At 41.2% G+C, this 19449-nt stretch overlaps 1 protein-coding gene across 2 annotated transcripts; it reads left to right on the top strand.

The window, feature by feature from the left end:
* Positions 1–9544: 9544 nt before the first annotated feature.
* Positions 9545–18634, top strand: LOC121675855 (cytochrome c oxidase subunit 7A-related protein, mitochondrial). 2 transcript variants are annotated; one of them, XM_042051653.1, is made up of 3 exons: positions 9545–9706; positions 17291–17422; positions 18300–18634. In XM_042051653.1, the coding sequence occupies exons 1-3, from the start codon at positions 9635–9637 to the stop codon at positions 18438–18440; spliced, it is 345 nt and encodes a 114-aa protein (XP_041907587.1). In that variant the 5' UTR covers positions 9545–9634; the 3' UTR covers positions 18441–18634. The 2 variants fall into 2 exon arrangements, with proteins under 2 accessions (XP_041907587.1, XP_041907588.1); XM_042051654.1 differs by lacking the exon at positions 17291–17422 and having other exon boundaries at positions 9559–9706.
* The last annotated feature ends 815 nt before the right edge of the window (positions 18635–19449 follow it).

Genomic DNA, 19449 nt, shown 5'->3' with positions numbered 1-19449 from the left:
CTTGGTTATTAGCACCATGCTCCAAACAGCTGAGCTCATCTCAGTTCATTTCTCCCTAAAGCCCTCCTAACATGGTTCTATTAATTCAATAACCTGTGAAAGCAAAGAAAGAACTTGTAGTAATTGGGTTCCTATTATGTTAGTGTAATCTCTGCATTACAAGGCAAGTGTTTAGCGAGTGCTAGGAAGATTGAGTTTGTAGGTTCAAATTATAATCATCTCACATCCCTTTGGTGGCAACTGGATCTAGGACAAGCAATTTAATAGAGTCAAAGTGGTGTTTCTAGCAATTCTGAGGATGCATAGATACGTTTCCCTTCTGCCTTTGAACAGTGAGCAACAAACACTGTAGCCTAAAGAAGATGGGGAATCCTTCAGGAAAGCATAATCACATCAGATCCACACTGCAAAAATCTGCAAAAGTGAACTGTCGGAAGGGGAAACAATCAAGAGTATGTAAAGCAAAAAGCATGTAAAATCATGGTGCCAAATCTCTATTTCTACACCTCCTCACCACTCCTTTTCAGTTCCCTCAGGGCTGTAGAATAGGATACAGCACTCTAAAAAGAATATGCCTGCCCCACCAATGGTACTGCAAGCTCTGATATTCCCTGTGAAAACAGAATTCAGATTTTCCCATTTTAAAAGCCTAGGCTGCTACATATGGAGCCAAATGAAACCCTCCGTGAGCAATTGCCATCACAGAACCTACGCAAGACAAGGGAGCCAGATATGGTTCAGCAAAATTTACTGTGAAAAATCTTTAGGAGGGAGGATATTGTCAAAAGACACATTTCCAGGAAAATTTTTACTCAGATGTTGTGTGGTCAGCAAGTGCTTCCATCCACCTACAGAAACCTGCACTCACACAGGTCGTGTCTTCCTTGGGAGGAAACTATAAATAGAGATGCAAAGCACAGTACAAAGAACCCCAATCTATCTATAGGCTCTGTAAGGCTGTGTGTGTTCTGCCAAAGAAAAGTTCCTGCACAATGCAGAGGCAGATGTTGCCGGCAGCATTTACTTGGAGGGCTCCCTATTTCTGCAACTATCCAACCCTTTAATGTGTGCAAGGACTTGGCTCAGGAACAGTTCTTTTCAGCTTTCCCTGCTGTTACTCTACTCACTCCAGCACACTTCAGTCCTCTTCCCAGCAGAGCTGTTACTGAGCTTCCCTCTTCCCCTCACATGGGAGTTTACCAGTGTTCTCCCCCGCTGTTACCTAATCTTCTGAACTTCTTTCTCCCGTGCAGGGAAATGCTGTGATAAGGAGGTAGATAGTTCTTTTGTCTGCTTGTTCTCCCAGTTTTACAGTATCACTATGCTGATGGCAGTAAGAAAGCACAGACAGGTATACAACAGCAGACAGAGTATTTAAAAAGGAAAACCCATCATTGATCATGTGGCAAGGCAAAGGGGAGACACATCAAAACACCTTCAAGGCTTCCTGAAACAGGCCTGAGTTACACTACCATCTGAAGAGACTAATCCATAAAAGGGACATGCTTACAGAATGTCAGCGAGACTACAGGATGCTGTGGGAAAGATAATTAGGAGGCTGTTAGCTGAAAGATATCATAGGGTAATGGTTCCTGCTGCTGGCAGAATACAATCCTCAAAAATAAATTTCGTCAAAACCGTGCATTATTTTCAATGCAGGAGACACTGATCTCATGGCAGAAATCTATTTTTATGTTATGTCTGATGTGCTAAACGATTCATAAATAAAGAATGTCTTCTATCAGAAAGGTTTATCAACTAACCAGACAACTGACATTGGTATTACTAAATTTAAGTATGTCTTTTTGTTTGTGAATAGTCAAATAGAAACCTCTTAGAATGCAGGCTGCTGACAAAAAATCTGAGCCAAGATGGACCTTTTGCCTGAGCAAAGTGATAGCTCAGCCAGCTCTGAATGGCTTTATCCCACGGCAGTACTTGGAAGAAGAGCTTATAGGAAGTAGCTGTGAATGGGATTCTAGGCAGGTATTAGGATCTAGAAACTCCATCCTCACATCCCATCTTCCACAATTTACTAGGCTGTATTTACTGTTGGAAACAGTGGGCAGAAGAGGAGCAATGTGCAGAATGAAAGAGATTATGCTGAGAACCTGAGACCCACACCATCTGGAGCACATTGTGTTACTTAAGTGCATCTTACAGTCAGCCAGGAAGCCCAGCTTCATCCAAAATGATACCCCATTTGTGAGCTCCAAGCCTGCTCAGGGATACAAACCAAAGCACAAGTATGACTTGGAGCTTCACTCCAAAAGCATATTTCTGATTGAATCTTCTCTGCTGAATACGTCTGGAGAAAATTTGTCCCTTTGTTCCTTATATTTCAGTTTCCCCTCTCTAATACACTGGACAACTTTTGTTTTACATTTTTAGATCCATAAAACTGCAGACATTTCAGCAGAGTTGCAGGTCCAGACTTTTCTTGGGCTGTTTCTTGCCTGCACAAGGTCCTGGTTTCCTATTCATTCATCTAGAGACTCAGCCAAAGGCTGTAAGAGTTTCCTTCCCATGGAAAACTGTGTCCAGGAGCAACCCTGGCTTTGGCTCTGCATCTTAGACACATCCTTAGCTAAAATACAACCAAAACATTTTACAAGACATAGCTAGTGCTCTCACAAAGATGCTTAGGTGTAAAGTACTGCTACTTGATGGCACCAGCTGGTGAATTCGTATGAAACACTGATCCTCTGGTGGAAAAACTTCTGTTATTCTTGCTTGTTCCTGAACAGCATGAAGTCATTGCATTCTATCAAAGAGTATTGCCTCAGCACGAACCAAGAGATCACTTTGCCCTAATTTGAGGGGGGAGCTCTAACAGTTTATATCTTCAGGACATTCCAACACAGAAGTTTCCAATTTTGACATTTATTACTTACGAAAATTGTTACTAAAACTCATCATGTGAAAGGCGACTTTCATCTATGCATGTTCCTTATATCCTGAGATGTGCCAAAGAAGTGGTAAAACATGATCATGTACTAAAATATTAATAAACTAACAAATTTTAAAACCCCAATTTCATGATTTTTGAGCAGCTGGTGTTGGCAAGCCTACATGTTCATTGATTAATTCCTTCTCCAAGGAACTGCTAGAGTAAATACAGAGCAGTGTCATTGTTGGAAAAGGGTAGATTAAGTCCAAATATAGCTGGTTCTGAAATATGACTGATAACAACTAAAATTAAGTATGACTGACAAGTGGGCACTGGGCCAAGAAAGCAAAAGACTAAGGTATTCCACCCAAGCCCCCTGGCATAAACTGTCCCATGCAGTTCCAGTCCAACTGTATTTTTGTTGTTAATACTGAGAAACACTGCATGGGATCCTCCTCCAGCCCATCACAACACCTTTCTATCAATCTGTTTCAAATGACACATTTGAACAGATCATTTCCTCTAACATAATCACAAGGGAGGTTTCTGTTGGTTTGGCTTTTTGTCTATAACATAATCTTGCCTTATTCAGGAAAGTTTGCTATAAAACTGCACTGAGGATGTGGTTGTCTCTGGACTCTAATCTGTGAATTTGCACATGAAAATGCTCACAAGAAGAAATTAAATACAAGGATAATGCATCTTCCTCCAGTATCTATAACATATCTGAGTAAAAGAAACTTTTGCTGTGGACTGTAGATTATTTGAGAGAGAAATGCTTACAGCCCAGGCAGGGAAAAGGAAGAGGGGAAAGAAGATTTTGGTAGTACTATGAAAACAGAAAACCTCAAAGGTGCATTTTACCACTCAATGTCCAGAGATAGCACTCATTTTATTTGGGAACCTATTTCACTATGCATACAGTGTTTAAAGGAAAAGTTCAGGAATAAGGTACTGCAATCATGAGCTTTCCCTACTGGTTATAAAAGAAGAAAATGTATTGCAGCAGAAAGGACGCATACAGAAGGTTTGAACTCTGGTTATCCATGTCAAAGTCAGCAGCAAGAGGCAAAATACCCAGCTTTACAGTACAGCATTTTAAAACTGGGAAGTATTATAAGCCATAGACATAGGGCCTGGGGATGTTGCATTTACTTTCTCAAAAGTAGAATGAACAGGGCTTTTAGGTAATTGTTATTTTACTGACAGCCAACATTAATGTCTCAATCAGATGAAAAAGTTACCTTTGGTTTTGCAATTCTGAAAATCAAGGGGAAAAAAAAAGTAGTGACAACAAAGCTGAAAAGTATCAAAATCAATATTTACTGCAGTAGGTTCCTCTAATGCTTTTCACATCCAGAAACTTGAGGATAAAAGAACACTTAATGGCTCACCTGGAAAAAAGCATTGTTTTCACAGTTTCCATTCTGCCTTTATTCAGGTAATACAGAACTGCAGAGAAACTGTCTATAAAAAACACAACCTACTGCCCCAGAAGTGCTATTCATTCTTCAGGCTTTACAATAATGACATCATAAAGGTTTCAATTCTTTCATTTACTTTCTCAGGCAAGCTCTGCATGAGAACCTGAAAAGAATACTATACATATATAGCAAGAGGTAGATACCCCCAGATAAGATTCAACACCTTAAAAAAGATTCCTGCTCTCCATCATACAACAGTGGACACAATGCCCTCATTGCCAAAATTGCTAGTAAACAACAATTGCTATCAAGTATTTCACATGTAGAAGCCTTATTGCAAGACAAAGAAGTGCCCAGGAAACAGAAATGAAACACAGAATTATTTCTAAATTTATAGAGAAGATAAAAATGGCTGCCTCCCTAATACCATCTCCTTCAAGAAAAAGGCAAGAGTTCTGTTACAAGAAAGTTACACAGTAAAAACTTTAGTTGAATTTATATTAATATTTTAAGTCTACTACCATTTTAAAATAAAAACTCTACAATTTTTATTAATTTTCAGTATTGATAGATATATGCAAGAGAAATCTCTTAGTCATCAATAGAAGCCCATTTCCAACAGTCATCTCTGCTGTATGGAGTACATATGGGTGAAAAAGCACCAATAAATTCAGGTACAGGTTTTAGAGGTAACTACCACATTAGTCTGTGTACATATTTAATTTATTTATTTCAGTTGATAAATCAAATGGAACATGTTCACAATATCAGCCTCTTGCACTAATATAGTTTATCTTGGAGATCATCTCCTAGTTTGGGGGTTTGTAAATATTATGTATACACACACACAAAGCAAATATTAAGCAAATCCAACCTAGTACTCTTAAAAATGAGTACTGCATAAACAAAACATAAGTGCACATGGCAATTTTATGTTCTAAATCCACCCACACAGTTGTTCTCAGCAATTCAAGAACAGAGTTGCATGGGCAGATTGACAGAATTTGAGTTATAGACATCTGTGCTGAAATAATGATCAGCATATGAAGGGTTTGCTCATTAAGCAAACTGATTAAGGTTTTGGTTTTTTGTTTATTTTATCCTCAAAAAGAAAATAAATACAACAATCACAGCAACAACAACAAAAAAGAAGAATAAGATCAAGGTACTCTGCTTCCTTCATTCCTCTCAGAGATCTACTAATCTTGAAACATAATCTTAGTGCTATTCCAGGAACAAACTTGCATGTATGACACCAGTGATCTTTAAAATCTGGAAAAAAGGGAATAAACTACAGGACCCTATCTTCCTTAGCTGCTGCCAATACCACACGGGTCCCTAACAGACTAGATGTCCAACTGCCAAATGAATTGTTTGTCTCAGTGTCTAAAAGTGAGACCTCAGGTTAAAGTCCAAAGCAGGAAGTCTTTTCCTTCTAGGACATTTTGTTTATGTTAACTGTATGAAGTTTTATGGTCTTCAAAAATGCCCAATCTTTCTTTGAACCCTTCCAGGGTGAGTGGCCTCATTTTGCCCCAATAACTTCCTATGGCAGCAAGTTTTACTTGTCTGATTATCCACTATGTCAGCAAGCCTGATAAGCAAAGCAGTCTTGGCAAAAGTCTAGAGACTAAAGCAAATGATGAACCAGAAGTCTAAGACAAAACCAAGTTTTTTCCTTTAAAGGAAAGACTTTATGCTTTTTTTTTGGACGTGGAATGTTCTCATGCTCCCATGGTACACAAACAACAGCAGAACCTCCATGTGTAACTGTAATTTTATTCATGTCATCCTCCCATGCATTTCTCTTGCAAGGTAAATAATTCCCCATCTTCAATTTTGTGAACTAAAACAAGGGAGAGATCACACCTAGGTTTTGTTCCAACAGCTTGCAGCAGCAAAGTTTCACAGCTTACTTTTAAGCATCAAGACTTAAATTGATTAACTGAAAAAGAGGATAAATCTGTTCGTTTTTCACAGCTTCCTTGGAGCTCCAGGGCACAAACCTTTTCTTTCTGTGGCTTTCAGTCAATATTGAACGACTTTTCAAGAACTTGATTCAAGAGCAACAATGAAGCAAGAACTAGTTATTCAATGGTGCTATCTCAAGGCATGACCTGCCACCAAGCCCGTGCTCCTCTGGTACCGTAGCAAGCATTCATACCAGAAAAAAAGGCAGAAGAACAAAATACAACACAATTTTAGTGACTGAGCTTACCAGGCACACCTATTTCTTCTGGCAAATGCTGTAGTACATCTGCAGACAAATATGCCCAGAATCATTATAATATAAACTAGATCCCATGGATTTCAAAAGGTCAGGACTGCTACCACACAAACCTATCCCTGATTCACATCATTCTACTCTAAAAGAATATGTGGACCACACCCTCAGGGTCTTCTGCTCCATTACAGGCAGACTTGTAATCAAACCACTTTTAGTTTGTTTTTCTCAGGAATAAATAGAATCCTGATTAGCAAATTCTTTTCAACCATAAATTATGCAGCACGTCTTCCAGTTCGTTAATACTGCCTAGTCTTGAAAAGCTACAGGGATTTCACAATTCCTCCTGTAACATTTACAAAATATTTCCATAAATTTTCTACTTACTGAGCAAATAACATATCCTCTCCAGTTATTGTTCTTAACCCAGAGCCAGAACATCGACTCAGGGTGTCACGTAGGGAGCACCTGGCTGATTCTCTCAATAGGAGAACAGCACAGACAGGGTTTGTGGGCTTGAAATTTCACCAAGAAGAAAACCTGCCTTCAGGGCAACAGGCACAGGTAAGAACTGGTGCAGCAAAGACCCAGGCATGGCCCTGCTCTCACAAGCTCTCACAAGTAAATGGGTATGCAAGGGTCCCAAGGGCCTCCCCTGTCACTGAACAGTGGCTATCCTGTGTTGGATGTGTCTGTTCAAAAGGGAGTAAATCCAAGAAAACTCAAGGCTCCCTTTTGCCACTCCCAAACTCAAATTCTAAAACCTAAGTAGAAGGCGTTACACGGGTGGGTAAAGAAATCATATCACACATATTTTATATGGGTATTTTACTTTCTAAAATATCTCCTATGAATAGATCTTCCCCCAGTTTATAAGCAAAGTAGATTTTAATAGTTTTCCCTGAGTGCATGACCACAGATATTTTTATAGCAAACATATCTTCAAAACTGCATGTTTTGAAGACTCTCAATAGGCAATGATCTAACTGGTGGGGGTCACTAATGATTAAACATTACCAACAAATGATCCTTTTCAGCCAGGCCTCAGTATGTTTAGTCTTAGCCAACTCACAGCACAAACTCCAGCCATGAATTCATGCTGTTAAACTTGTCCCAGCAGGATGCTCTGGGTCACTAACTGCATGCCAGATGGCACCTGCCTGGCATCCAAGGCAGGCACAGAGGGATTGAGGAACACCACAGGCCCATGAGCTCTGTGCAGGGCCAGGCTGCGCTGCGTCCCATGGCAGCTGAGGGGCTGCTGACTTCTCAGCAACACTAAATTCACAAATAGAAGCAGCACTGTATCACATCCCCCCAGTTTATGATGCTTTGTTTAGCAAAAGCCCTATTTTATGCAATGACTTAAACATGTCAGATGTTTTCTGAAGATGGCAGGAGAGAAGGGAATCCCTATAAGAGACATGTGAATCACTTGTTGGAGTGGAGACACAGCGATTTAGTTCCAGAAAACAAAACCACTACTGTATCTGTTGCAAAATGTGAAATATGTAAAAATTTTCTTAAGAAAGGATGTTGTTTGATCTTTGTATGCTCCCAAGATAAGGAAAACCACTTGGCAACTGTGCTGAATTAGCTCCGACTGGGTAAAAGGTAATCCTGGGAGAGGGAGATGGCGACCACTGACTCAGACCACCAACTCAAGAAAGCCACAGACCCAAGAGAAGAGAAAGACTGAGCACACGTACGTGAAATTAGTATGGGAAACAAGAAAATCAATGACAAATACAAAATGGAATACTAATTAATAAGTGAACTACGTAACTTCCAGCCAATTAACATTAATGCCTTTGTTTGCTAAAATACATACAAAGTAAAAAGTCTTGGTTGTTGGTGTCCTTGATTTATGGAACACCACCGAGGACCCAGGCTTGTGCAACTCTGAAATAAATATTCAATTTCTCTCTCCATCGTGGTTGTATCAGCAATAGCGTGACCAGCAGGAACAAGGAAGAGATTCTTCCCCTGTACTCAGCACTGGTGAGGCCACACATCGAGTCCTGTGTCCAGGTCTGAGCCCCTCAATTCAGGAAGGACATTGAGGTGTTGGAGTGTGTCCAGAGAAGAGCAATGGAGCTGGGGAAGGGTCTGGAGCACAAGTCCTATGAGAGCAGCTGCGGGAGCTGGGGGTGTTGAGGGAGAAAAAAGGGAGGCTCGCGGGTGACCTTGTCACCCTACAGTTCCCTAAACGGAGGCTGCAGCCAGGTGGGGGTCGGTCTCTCCTCCCCGGGAGCCAGCGGCAGGATGAGAGGACATGACCTCAAGCTGCGCCTGGGGAGGTTTAGGTTGGAATTTCTTCCCAAGAGCGACTGGGCACTGCAAAGCGCTGCCCGGGGAGGTGCTGGACTCGCCACCCCTGGAGGTGTTTAAGGAAAGACTGGACGTGGCACTCGGTGCCGCGGTCTAGTTCACGGTGGTGATCGCTCATAGGTTGGACGCGATGCTCCCGGAGGTCTTTTCCAACCTAAGTGAGCCTGTGGTTCCCGGCTTGTTGCACAGCGGGTAACGAACGGGACTCTGCGGACAGCGTCGCGTCGCGTCCCGTCCCGTCCCCGCCCAGCAGCGCCCGCGCCCCGAGCGCCGTGAGGCGCGCACGAGCCCGGCCGGGGGGCGCGAGAGCCCCGCGCGCTCCCGCCCCCGCCCCGGCACCCGGTGTGGGCGGGGCCTCGCCTCCCGCCTGCGCTGATTGGCTGGCACGAACCACGCCCCCTCCGCCCCTCTTGCTCCTGTCCGCTATCCCGCCCCCACCGTCCCTCCCGCTGCCGCCCCGCCGCTTAGGGGACTCACAATTTTTGCCTGACTGAAAATTGCCACCGACCTCACTTTTTTCGGAGCCGCAGGCGTGCCTGGAAGAGCCGCGCTCGCGTTGCTTTGGCACAGGCTACTGTATTTCTTCGGACTTTTTTTTTTTTTTTTTAAATCTCAGTCTTTCCGCGGCTTCCCACGCAGGCGGCCGTGGAGGGCACCTGCGAGTTGGTGGGGCCCTTGAATGTTACGGCGTCGCAAAAAGCCGGCTGGGGGCGGGGCGGGTCCTTTCGGCCGAGCTGTCGCAGCCGGTGCCCCCCCCGGCCCACCATGTACTACAAGTTCAGCGGCTTCGCGCAGCGCCTCGTCGGGGCCACGGCGGCCGCCGCCTACACCCCACAGGTAACACTCCACACCCGGGCAGACGCTGCGGTGCCGCGGGCGTTTGTTGAGTCGGGGAGGGATCGGCCGCCCCCACGGGCACCGAACGTATCCGGCCCCTCGCGTGACCTTGGGCGGGACGGGACTCCGCGCTCAGCCCTGCAGCCTTTGAGTCAGTTTTGGGATGGGCTGAGGGTTATAGCAAGAAATTAGCGCGCTTTCATCATAGAGGGCGGCCGCAGAGTTGAGCAGTGCCTGGCGGGGTTTAAAATCACCGAATCACAGGATCAGTTAGGCAGGACAAGCCCTCCGAGGTCATCCAGTCCAGCCTGTGGCCGAACGCCTCTTTGTCAGATGGACCGTGGCACCGAGTGCCACGTCCGGTCTTTCCTTAAACACCTCCAGGGACGGCGACCCCACCACCTCCCCGGGCAGCCCATCCCCATGTCTAATCTCCCTTTCTGTGAAGAAATTCCTGCTGATGTCCAACCTAAACCTCTCCTGGCGTAGTTTGAGGCCATTTCTTCTCATTCTGCCTTTAGCTGCTTTGGAGAATAGACTGACCCCCACCTGGCTACAGCCTCCTTTCAGGCAGCTGTAGAGAGTGATCACCCCTGAGCCTTCTTTTCTCCAGGCTAAGCACCCTCAGCTGCTCCTCATCAGACTCGGGCTTCAGACCCTTCCCCAGCTCCATTGCCCTTCTCTGTACCTGCTCCAGTGCCTCAATGTCATTTCTGAAACGAGGGTCCCAGAACAGGACATTGTACTGTAAATTGCAGCTGGCAAATGGGAACAACACTGCTCTCTGGACTCTCTGGTCCATGCATGCAACAAAAACCCCCAAGTACTGAAAGCATTAAAACCCTTACCAGGGAGGACACCAATCCAGAAAAGTTAGTTTAACGCAACGAAGCTCAAATTCACTCAAAATGAAAACTCAATTTTCCTCTGTGTGACACCAACTTAGTAACTAAGTGTATAGAGGTTAAAGGTGGCATTAAATAAGCTTACACTTTTCACACTGTGTAGTAAAGTACACGGTTAATTCTTCAGGAGCAAAGCAAATCTGAGTGAGGGGACAATGAATCCCAAGTCCATCAGTCATTTCAAGACATGGAGAGTTGCATATTGGTGAAAATAAATCACAGAAATAGTTTGCTTTTCTGTACATCAGCATAAATTCCTAAATAACATTAGGAAGATTTGTAATGTGATTTTATCATGGGACAAATGCAGCGTGATTGTTACACCGTGTTCAGTTTTCTGAGTAAAATTTGAAAAATAGAAAATTCTTACAGCTTTAAGAAAACCCCAAACCAACAAAAAAACATCATCTGGAGGTTAAGAGTTGTACAAATGATTTTTAAAAAAATCAGCCTTTCAAAGAACTGCCTCCAGAGAGCAAACATCTGATTAAACAATACAAGTCGTAAGGAAAAAAAGTAGATACGTGTGCACATACACACGGAATCAAAGTTATGGTTGGTCTTTTTCCCAAATTCATTTATTATTTATTTATTATTATTTATAATAATATTATTTATTATTATTAAATTCATTAATAAAAAGTAACTGAAATTAGTTAAAGTCACCACATTCTTTTGTGGACTAATGTGGATTGTTGTGATACACAACTCTTATTTCATTCTTAGCCTGTTAATTCTGTTTGCAACCTATTTTACAGTTCTGCTTTCCTGGGTGTCCTTGACTGTGAGAGTTTTACTTGGAAAATCCAGTCACTTGCTGCATGCAAGAATATTGTATTAAGCAGCTGTAAGATCTCAGATTATTTCAAGGGGCCTAGAACAACTACAGAGCTTTTTATTTTTAAATTTTTTTTGAAGTTAAGAGAACTTGATGACCAGACTGGGTAGAGTGGTTAATGGTTCCTACTCCACCAGTATCCCTGTAACAAGTGGAATGCTGCAGGTTGCTGGGGGACTTTATCAGTTCCCTGCAGCAGGCAACAGAGTGCACTCTTGTAAAGTTTACAGAAGACACCAGGGAAGTGGCCCCAAAATGTTTGAAGTAGAGCTGCCATTCATTCAGAAGGACATATCAAGAGGATGGGAATGATCTGACAGGAATGCTGTGAACTTCATGATGGGAAAAAGGCAAAGTTGCTCATGTAGGAAGGAAGAGCCCCTGCATGGTTACAGGGTGGCAACTGAGGGGCTGGTGGCAGCAGCTCTGTGGTAGAGCCCCTGGAGACACTGCCAGGCAGGAAGCCAGCTCTATCACCCTGTGAGCTGTTGGTTGAGGAAAGCAACACTCTCCCCTGCTCAACACTTACTGGATCACATCCAGGTGCTGTGTCCAGTTGTGGGCCTCCTGCTGTGGGAATGGCAGCTGGAGCAAGTTCAGCAGAGGTCAGCAGCCAGCTGAGCCAGGCTTTGCACAGTGGCCCATGGTGGGAGGGCAAAAGACACGAGGCATAAACTGCAACAAGAGAGGTTCAGACTGGCTAGAAAGAAAGACATGTTCGTGGTGGGAAGAGTCAGGCAGTGGAGCGGCTGCCCAGGGAGGAGGATTGTGCACTCTGTCCTCAGAGGCTTTCAAGGCCAGGCCAGACAAAACCCACAGCAACCTGGTGTCACCTTGCTCGAGGCTAAAGAGCACTAGAGGGCCCTTCCATCCTGAATTACCCTAGGATCTTAAGTAAACATTGAGGTAACAGAGAGTTTCTGATGTGGCAGTTTCCATCCCAAGATGGTTTTTTGCCCTCATTTTTCCCAATCACTTTGGAAGGCTTTCTGGATAGCTGCTGGAGGACAGGGGTGTAAGAAACAGGGAAAACAGGAGAATAAATAGTATGTTCTAGTATGTCTGTTCATTAGCAATATATCCAGCACTATTGCAGTGACTTAGGCACTTCTTACCTCTTCTAGACAAAGTCACATTCAAAGAATAAACATTGACACTTCATTTCTACAGTGGAGAGCAAAGGCTTGGGGGAGGAATAGGAAAGGGCTTCAAGCCTAAACAGTAAAGAGCCTCCTTTCTAGAAGTTACATTTTTAAAAGTTAACTTTCAATCCCTTTTTGCAGTGTTATTAAGCCAGCTTTTTGGTAGAATTTCCTTTTTTTTCCCCCTGAAGTTTGACTGAATTCCCAGGTCACACATTTAGATGCATCAGTCTGCTAAAACTATTTTCAATAAACAGCAATTGAAGTATAAGGGTAATCCCATGAGTATGTCGTTAAGTCCAAAACAAAGTAAATTTTTTCCTATTGATTTAATTGCTCCATTTAATAAAACTATAGCTCAGCATGTAAAATGGTTTGCTTTTTATGCTTCTATTTATTTTGATGTTTCTAGACAAGTGAAGACATTCTGCAATTCAAATTTTCCTTAGTAAAATATGCAGTATAATAATTCTCTTTATTCTGTGCTGTTACATTCTGGTGTTTCCCAATGGAGTACTGTTTTGCTGCAGGTTTAAGTTTACTTTGGGCTAGCAAAATATCCAGTTCAAATGTATTTCAGAAATTCTTTTGCTGACAGTAACATAACTAACAGCTTATACTAACAAAAAAATAATGAGTTTGAAATCTATATTGTTCTTTGCGTCTCAGACTTAGCATTCTTAGAAGACTTAATTTTGTATTTAACAAAGTTGTATAAAGTAGTCGGAACAATTTATCTTGTTTGAATAAATGGGAACTTCCTTAGCTAGTTGAGGAGTGAAATAGTTTAAAAACTACGCATATTTAGGAGGATAATGACTGCCATGACCATTACAAATTCAATAAAAAATATTAATTCAAAGAGTTAGCTTATGTTTAAAGTACAAGCAGTGGGATCAGTTTCAAATGGTGTCAGGTAAGGACAACTACATAAACTTTTCCTTGGTTCTTCTACTGAACATGATCTTAGTAGAAATTTATTTGTACTCCCCTATCTTCACTTGATACAACTTATTTTGCTTGTAGCTATTTAAAGCCCTTGTGACCCACAGATACTTTGATTTAAGCCAAGATGAATTGCTTAGAGTTTGTTGAGAATATATAATATGTAACCTTTTATGCCCTAGGTGGTACTTAATATATACACGGAATCACTGTCACTGAATCATCATCCCAGCACAAAGACTCAAGTGATGTTACTTAAAAGCCTTGTGTTAGTGATAACAAATATATTTAACCTTATACAGTGAGGTGTGTTCTACTGTGAAGGACCTGATACTTAGTTTAGAAGTGTCTAGGTTCAGTAGGTTAATAAAAGTTATTTCAATGCATGTTCTGAAATAATGATTCTCAGAGTAACTTCCCCATTCCCCTCTTCTCTTTGGCCCTTACCTCAGTTTTCTCTCCTTTCTCATTCTCTGATCTGTTTGAGCAACTCCCCTTACATTTAAAAACTTAAGAGTGGTGCTATCTCCATTAAATTATGTTCCAAATCCTTAACTCTTTTTGCTGTCAGGAAAATGTAAATCTAACTTGCAAATTTGTACTAGCAAGATGTAAATTTGTTTTAACTTTGAGCCTCATGGCCAACCAACAGAGACGTTGGGTCCTAAGATCTTCAGACCTCTGATAGGAAAACAAACACACTCTACAGAAGGGTAGGCAGAGAATTCTGTTTGCTCTTTTGGATTAGCTACACGTCTTGACCTTTCAATGACTTCAGCATTTGAAAAAGTCATTGCTGTAGCGTGCTGATGAAATCAGCTGATGTTGACTCTTCTGCATAACCACATCTGTTGTACTTTGTCCAAGAATTTGAAAAAAATCATGTCACAGTGATTAGAAATGAAAGATTAACACTGTAATCAGAAGAGGAATTATCAATGTATAACTTTTTTTGTTTTAATGAAGCATAGGTCAAATGTGTAGAGGCATTAAGTCCTCAGTACTATCCTGAGTGTAGTGAGACACTGATGTCATTAAATAAACCCATGGTTTTAGTAATGTTAAATACAGTGACCAAGGGTCATTTAAGGTGTGTCAGTTCTTACTTAAAAATGATCTGCAGTGAAATTCAGCCTTTACATTACACTCTGAATTTCTCTTCAGTCATGCTAAGCTTAGTAAGCTGGGTGTGAGATAAAGCACTTGCCACTTTCTCTCGATAACCACAGAGAAGTACCAAGTTGGAACAGGCAGGCATTTGCACTAATTTAACTGAGCTTGGTTGGAGTTAGCCAAGACTCACAATTCATGGATGGAATTCAAGCAAAATTTTATGTTGGGGTGAGGAACCCTAATTAATGCAATGTCGGGGTTAAGCAAACTGAACTGTCTCCCTTCTGCAGCATGTGTTGTGTTGTACTCTTTCCTGAAGCCAGTGAGCTACATCAGAGTTTTTTATTTAAATTGCTATGTGATGTTCTGAAGTGGTGCCATGCTGCTTTGGAAGTAATTTACACCAGTACACTGATGATTATGTGAGTTTTCTGAACTGGTTCCATTTGATTTCACGATGAAGTTTGTCGCTTGAATCAGGTCTGACTCTGCTATGGCTCCTACAGAAGGGGATCTTACAACTATCGGAACAGGAATCTATTTCTAAAGGCTGAAAAAGTATGCAGTAACCTACAGTTGTTGACACTGATTAAACTATTACTATAGTAATCCCTGAATATTGCATCCAGTCTCCTATAGAGGCAGGAGTTTTAGTGCTAATCACAAATGATAAGCATTGCCTCCTATCCCTGAGTTTAGAAACGATGAAAGAAGAATCTTTATCATGAAACTGTTGGAAGTAGTTTGCACCTTACTCCATTGCTCAATATTTACACAGTACAGATAGCTCATGAAATAAAGTATATGAGCACAACAAGCAGGAATTGCAGTGATTTACTAACTGTTGTAGTTAATAGATGGCACTGCTCCTGAAAACTCTGAGCTCTTGTGAAGGCAAAGGGGAGATTCAGAACTGGAAACTAAGGCAGAGGAAAGATGTGCATTTTCACATTTGCTGTGATACTAACAATAAAGAAGGCAAGAAAAGCTTTAGAGAAAAGTCACCTGTACATTCATTATGTTATAGTCACCTGTATATTCATTATTCTTTAGTTATTTTTGTCAAATCACCAACTTTCAAAGACAAATCTAATAAATTAATCAAAGTTCCTGTAGACAAAAATACTTGTCCAAAATTGCTTTCTTCAAGGCCTTTGACGTAGCTGGTACTTAGCCTTGAATATACAGTTAGTAACCTCCCCTGGCTAATAATAGTTCCCTAAATGCTTCCTTCATAGCAGTGTGGCCAGAACTGGCCACTGGTCTTAAATAATTCAGTGCTTACCTTCTGTGCAAGCCTGCTCAGGAGGAAGGCAGTAGTTACTGAATGTGCCAAAAACTTCAGTTTTGCTGCTGCCTTTCTAAACATAACCAGAAAGGTCATAAATGGATTCTACTATTCATTCAGGCACTAGAAGAGTGGGAAGCTGAACCCACATCTTCAGGGTAGATCACTGATGACCATTCCATAGGCTATTTTGGGAAGCTGAGAAACCCGTTTTTTCTGCTGAAGATGCCTGTTGTAGCAGAGAATTTACATATGGAAAACACATCTGGTCTATGGCTGGCACAAAAGAAAGATTGCCAGTCTGCTTCCAGCTCCAGATACTGTCAGACAGCTCTCTTCAATACAAAATGCATCAACTAGTTCTTTGAACAGAAACCAGAATTTCAGTGCAGTCTTAACTTGACCCATGACTGCTTCTGTTTGTAGTAAAAACCTGTTGCATTAAACTAACTGTACAATGCTTTTAATTTCTGTGGAAAGTTAGAGAAAAAAAAATTGCGGCTGTTTTGAGAGCCATAATGTAAAACATCACTGCCACATGTCTAGACATAACTGTTAAATCTAACTAGTGTAATAAAGACAAGGAGGCCACCTCATGTTGGCTGTGACTTTGTGCCCTTAATCATAGAACTGAATTATGTAGTTTCTAATTATGGCAAATGCAAAGTACAACCATGTGAACCGAAAGGAAGTTGAGCTGTGCTGCTCATGGGGAGTACACTGAGGTGTGGGAAGTTGCATCTGAATTTAAAGGATTTGATAGTTTCATCTGAATTTTAGGATATAGTTACACCTGCATAAAATATCCACTGTATCAGGGTCTCTGAAGGGCTTTGAACACCACTTACAACTTCTGTATGACCCAAATGATCCTCCATCCTTTTCTTTTTTTGAATCCGCAAAACTATACATCCAAATTATTTAAGGCACAATTATTTATGGCTACTGTTGGCAGCATTCAGGAGGTGGAGTTCATTCCTCACTCTGACCCTAGCATCAGAGATTCTTGATCCTAATCCTACTGCTCAGAGAGAGTCCTAGATATTCTGTGTACAAAATAGAAGCAGTAATTTGGACCAACTACCAGCACAGAAAAATAACAGCTATAAATTCATGCCATGAGGAAATTGGAAAGGAGGCTTCTATTTTCCTTGCTAAGCTCTGACCCAAAGTTGTCACTGAGATATCAGTGGGCCAACAATGTGTTTGTAGGTCATTGTCACAAGTCTTCATACCAGATAAATACTCCTTGTAATGTATCCTTGCAATGACTGGCAGTGTGCCTGCCTAATGTGACAATTGGTACATTTGCAAGTGTGATATACTTTGTTATTTTAATCTTTATTTATGCAGGGACTCAAACCATTAGTTCCCACTGAATCCCCAGCTCTGATTTTTGGGACAAGTAAACCTCCTTCAGATTTACCAGCAGCTGAGTCTTTCTTGGGTAAAAACAAGGTGCCAGACCTACAGAAAGTTTTTCAGGTAATGACAACTTTGAGAGTAACTTAAACTGGAGAGTGGGACATATCTGTCCTTATTTTAACATAGCTTTTACCATTCTACAATACCTAAATTCTGTAAAGTCTAGTCAAGAAACTGTCAAGTACAGTATAACCTGTGTGCTTGTACTGTACTACAAAGTATGTGCCTTGTATAGGAGATAAATACTGAAAGTGGATAAATGCAGTAACATTGTTTTTTGCTGACTTCAGAAATTGTTGTATTATTTGACTATTTGGAAGCACTTTCTTTCTGGGAATCCAAGTGTATGGCTTAAAGCAGATGTGCAGGAGCAAAGCAAATCATTATTGTTTTGTGTATAATAATTTGAATGTTGCTGAAGCTGTTTATAGTGCAGTATAAGAGTAGCACAGTAAAGTTTTCAAAGCCAGTTTGTTAGCTATGCAATTTCTAAATGTAGTAGGACTTTTCTTAAAACAAATTAGTTAAGGTTTTTTTTAAGCATCAAGAATGTGCTTTATATAATGTTTCCTTTTCTCTCTTACATGCCACTTCCATTTGGAATGTGTCAGTCTGACTTGGTGAATAATTTTTTATACGTATCTTTCCACATTCTGTTGTTAGTGACACTTTTCCCATCCAGGTCCTCTTGAGAAATATTTCAAGATGTATTCTTTCCACTTGCACTTAACAGCTTTGGCTAACAAAATTAACTTGCCTTCGCATTTGTCTTGCTAGATAAAACACACATAATACACTTGGTTGTAGTGAGCCTAATTGTCAGGAGGTTTCCCTCTTGGAAGTCTCTTAATTTAACCAAGGTAGCATATTCCTTAATGACCTCAGTATGGGTGTTGATCTCTTTTTTGCTTGTTTTCTCCTTCAACTCTTCCCACAGAGATCAGATGGGCTACCAGTACACCTGAAGCGAGGAGTTCCAGATAAGATGCTCTATCGGACCACGATGGCTCTGACAATAGGAGGAACTATCTACTGTCTGGTAGCACTGTACATTGCCTCACAGCCAAAAAATAAATGAGCCACACCTCATGGGACTCGCAGCACTCCTCTGACAGATCTCCTGCGTGTACCTCTTTGCACTTAAATCTGTTCCCTGTAATCACATAGGGTTCATTATTCAGATCAGATTTCTTGGAGAAAATGTTTTTAAATCGGTTGCCTTATGTATTCTGAAAAACCTATATAAACAGAGAAATACACAATTTTAACATATGGTTGTAGCTTTTCTTGTCTTGCAGTTTATGAACAGTTGGAGAAAGTTAAGCTTTTCCTTCCTTCCCTCCCCCAACTTAAACAAAGCTAGAGAGAGGACAGAACAAGTAATTTGTGGATTGTGCACCACATTCCTTAGTGGAAGGATGCTGCTGGTTTCCAAAACACTAAAAGCAAATAATTTAATTGTTATAGCATACTGTTTCCGTCCTATACAGGTCATTTTATGTAAGTAGCTGGCAATGGAACTTTTCCAAATGCTGGTATATTATTTAGTAATATACCACCTCTGGTGGTAGGACAAAGGGCTTGTCTGCCTGGAGCACTTAAAGTGGATTTATTCCATAACTTTAGCATCACTGTATGCAGCAGAGTGCACCATTATTGTAGCATCAGTTACACCAGTTTTTGGACTTTCCTTTGTCAAACTGTATTATCATGCAATAAAGATAACTACATGAATACTAAAATAGGCAAGTCTCGAACGTTTCAGACCATTTCAGCACTCCTGGTCATGAAATAAACATATTGGTACACTTCTAAGTTCAGCTTGTAGATCTCAAATCAGAAAATTGATTCAGCTATCTTATCATCATCTTTTTGAGATGGTAAATCTCTTAAAACCCTCTCTCACACCTCATGTGTGTTTAACTATAATTTTTGGTGAAGCAGGTCACTGTCATAACTCAGCTGCTTATTATTTTCAGTGCCTGCAGATAGCTGTTTATGTACACACATTCACACACATTTTCTTTGCTCTGTGGATGGAAGAGAGACAAGCCAATAAAACCCTTTATGTATTCCCTTTCCCTTGT

The sequence above is a fragment of the Corvus kubaryi genome, unplaced genomic scaffold, assembly GCF_017639235.1.
Source record: "Corvus kubaryi isolate FWS band 111438036 unplaced genomic scaffold, C.kubaryi_AGA036_p1.0 76, whole genome shotgun sequence".
In the NCBI taxonomy this organism is placed as follows: domain Eukaryota; kingdom Metazoa; phylum Chordata; class Aves; order Passeriformes; family Corvidae; genus Corvus; species Corvus kubaryi.
This window is presented reverse-complemented; position numbering and strand designations above follow the sequence as displayed.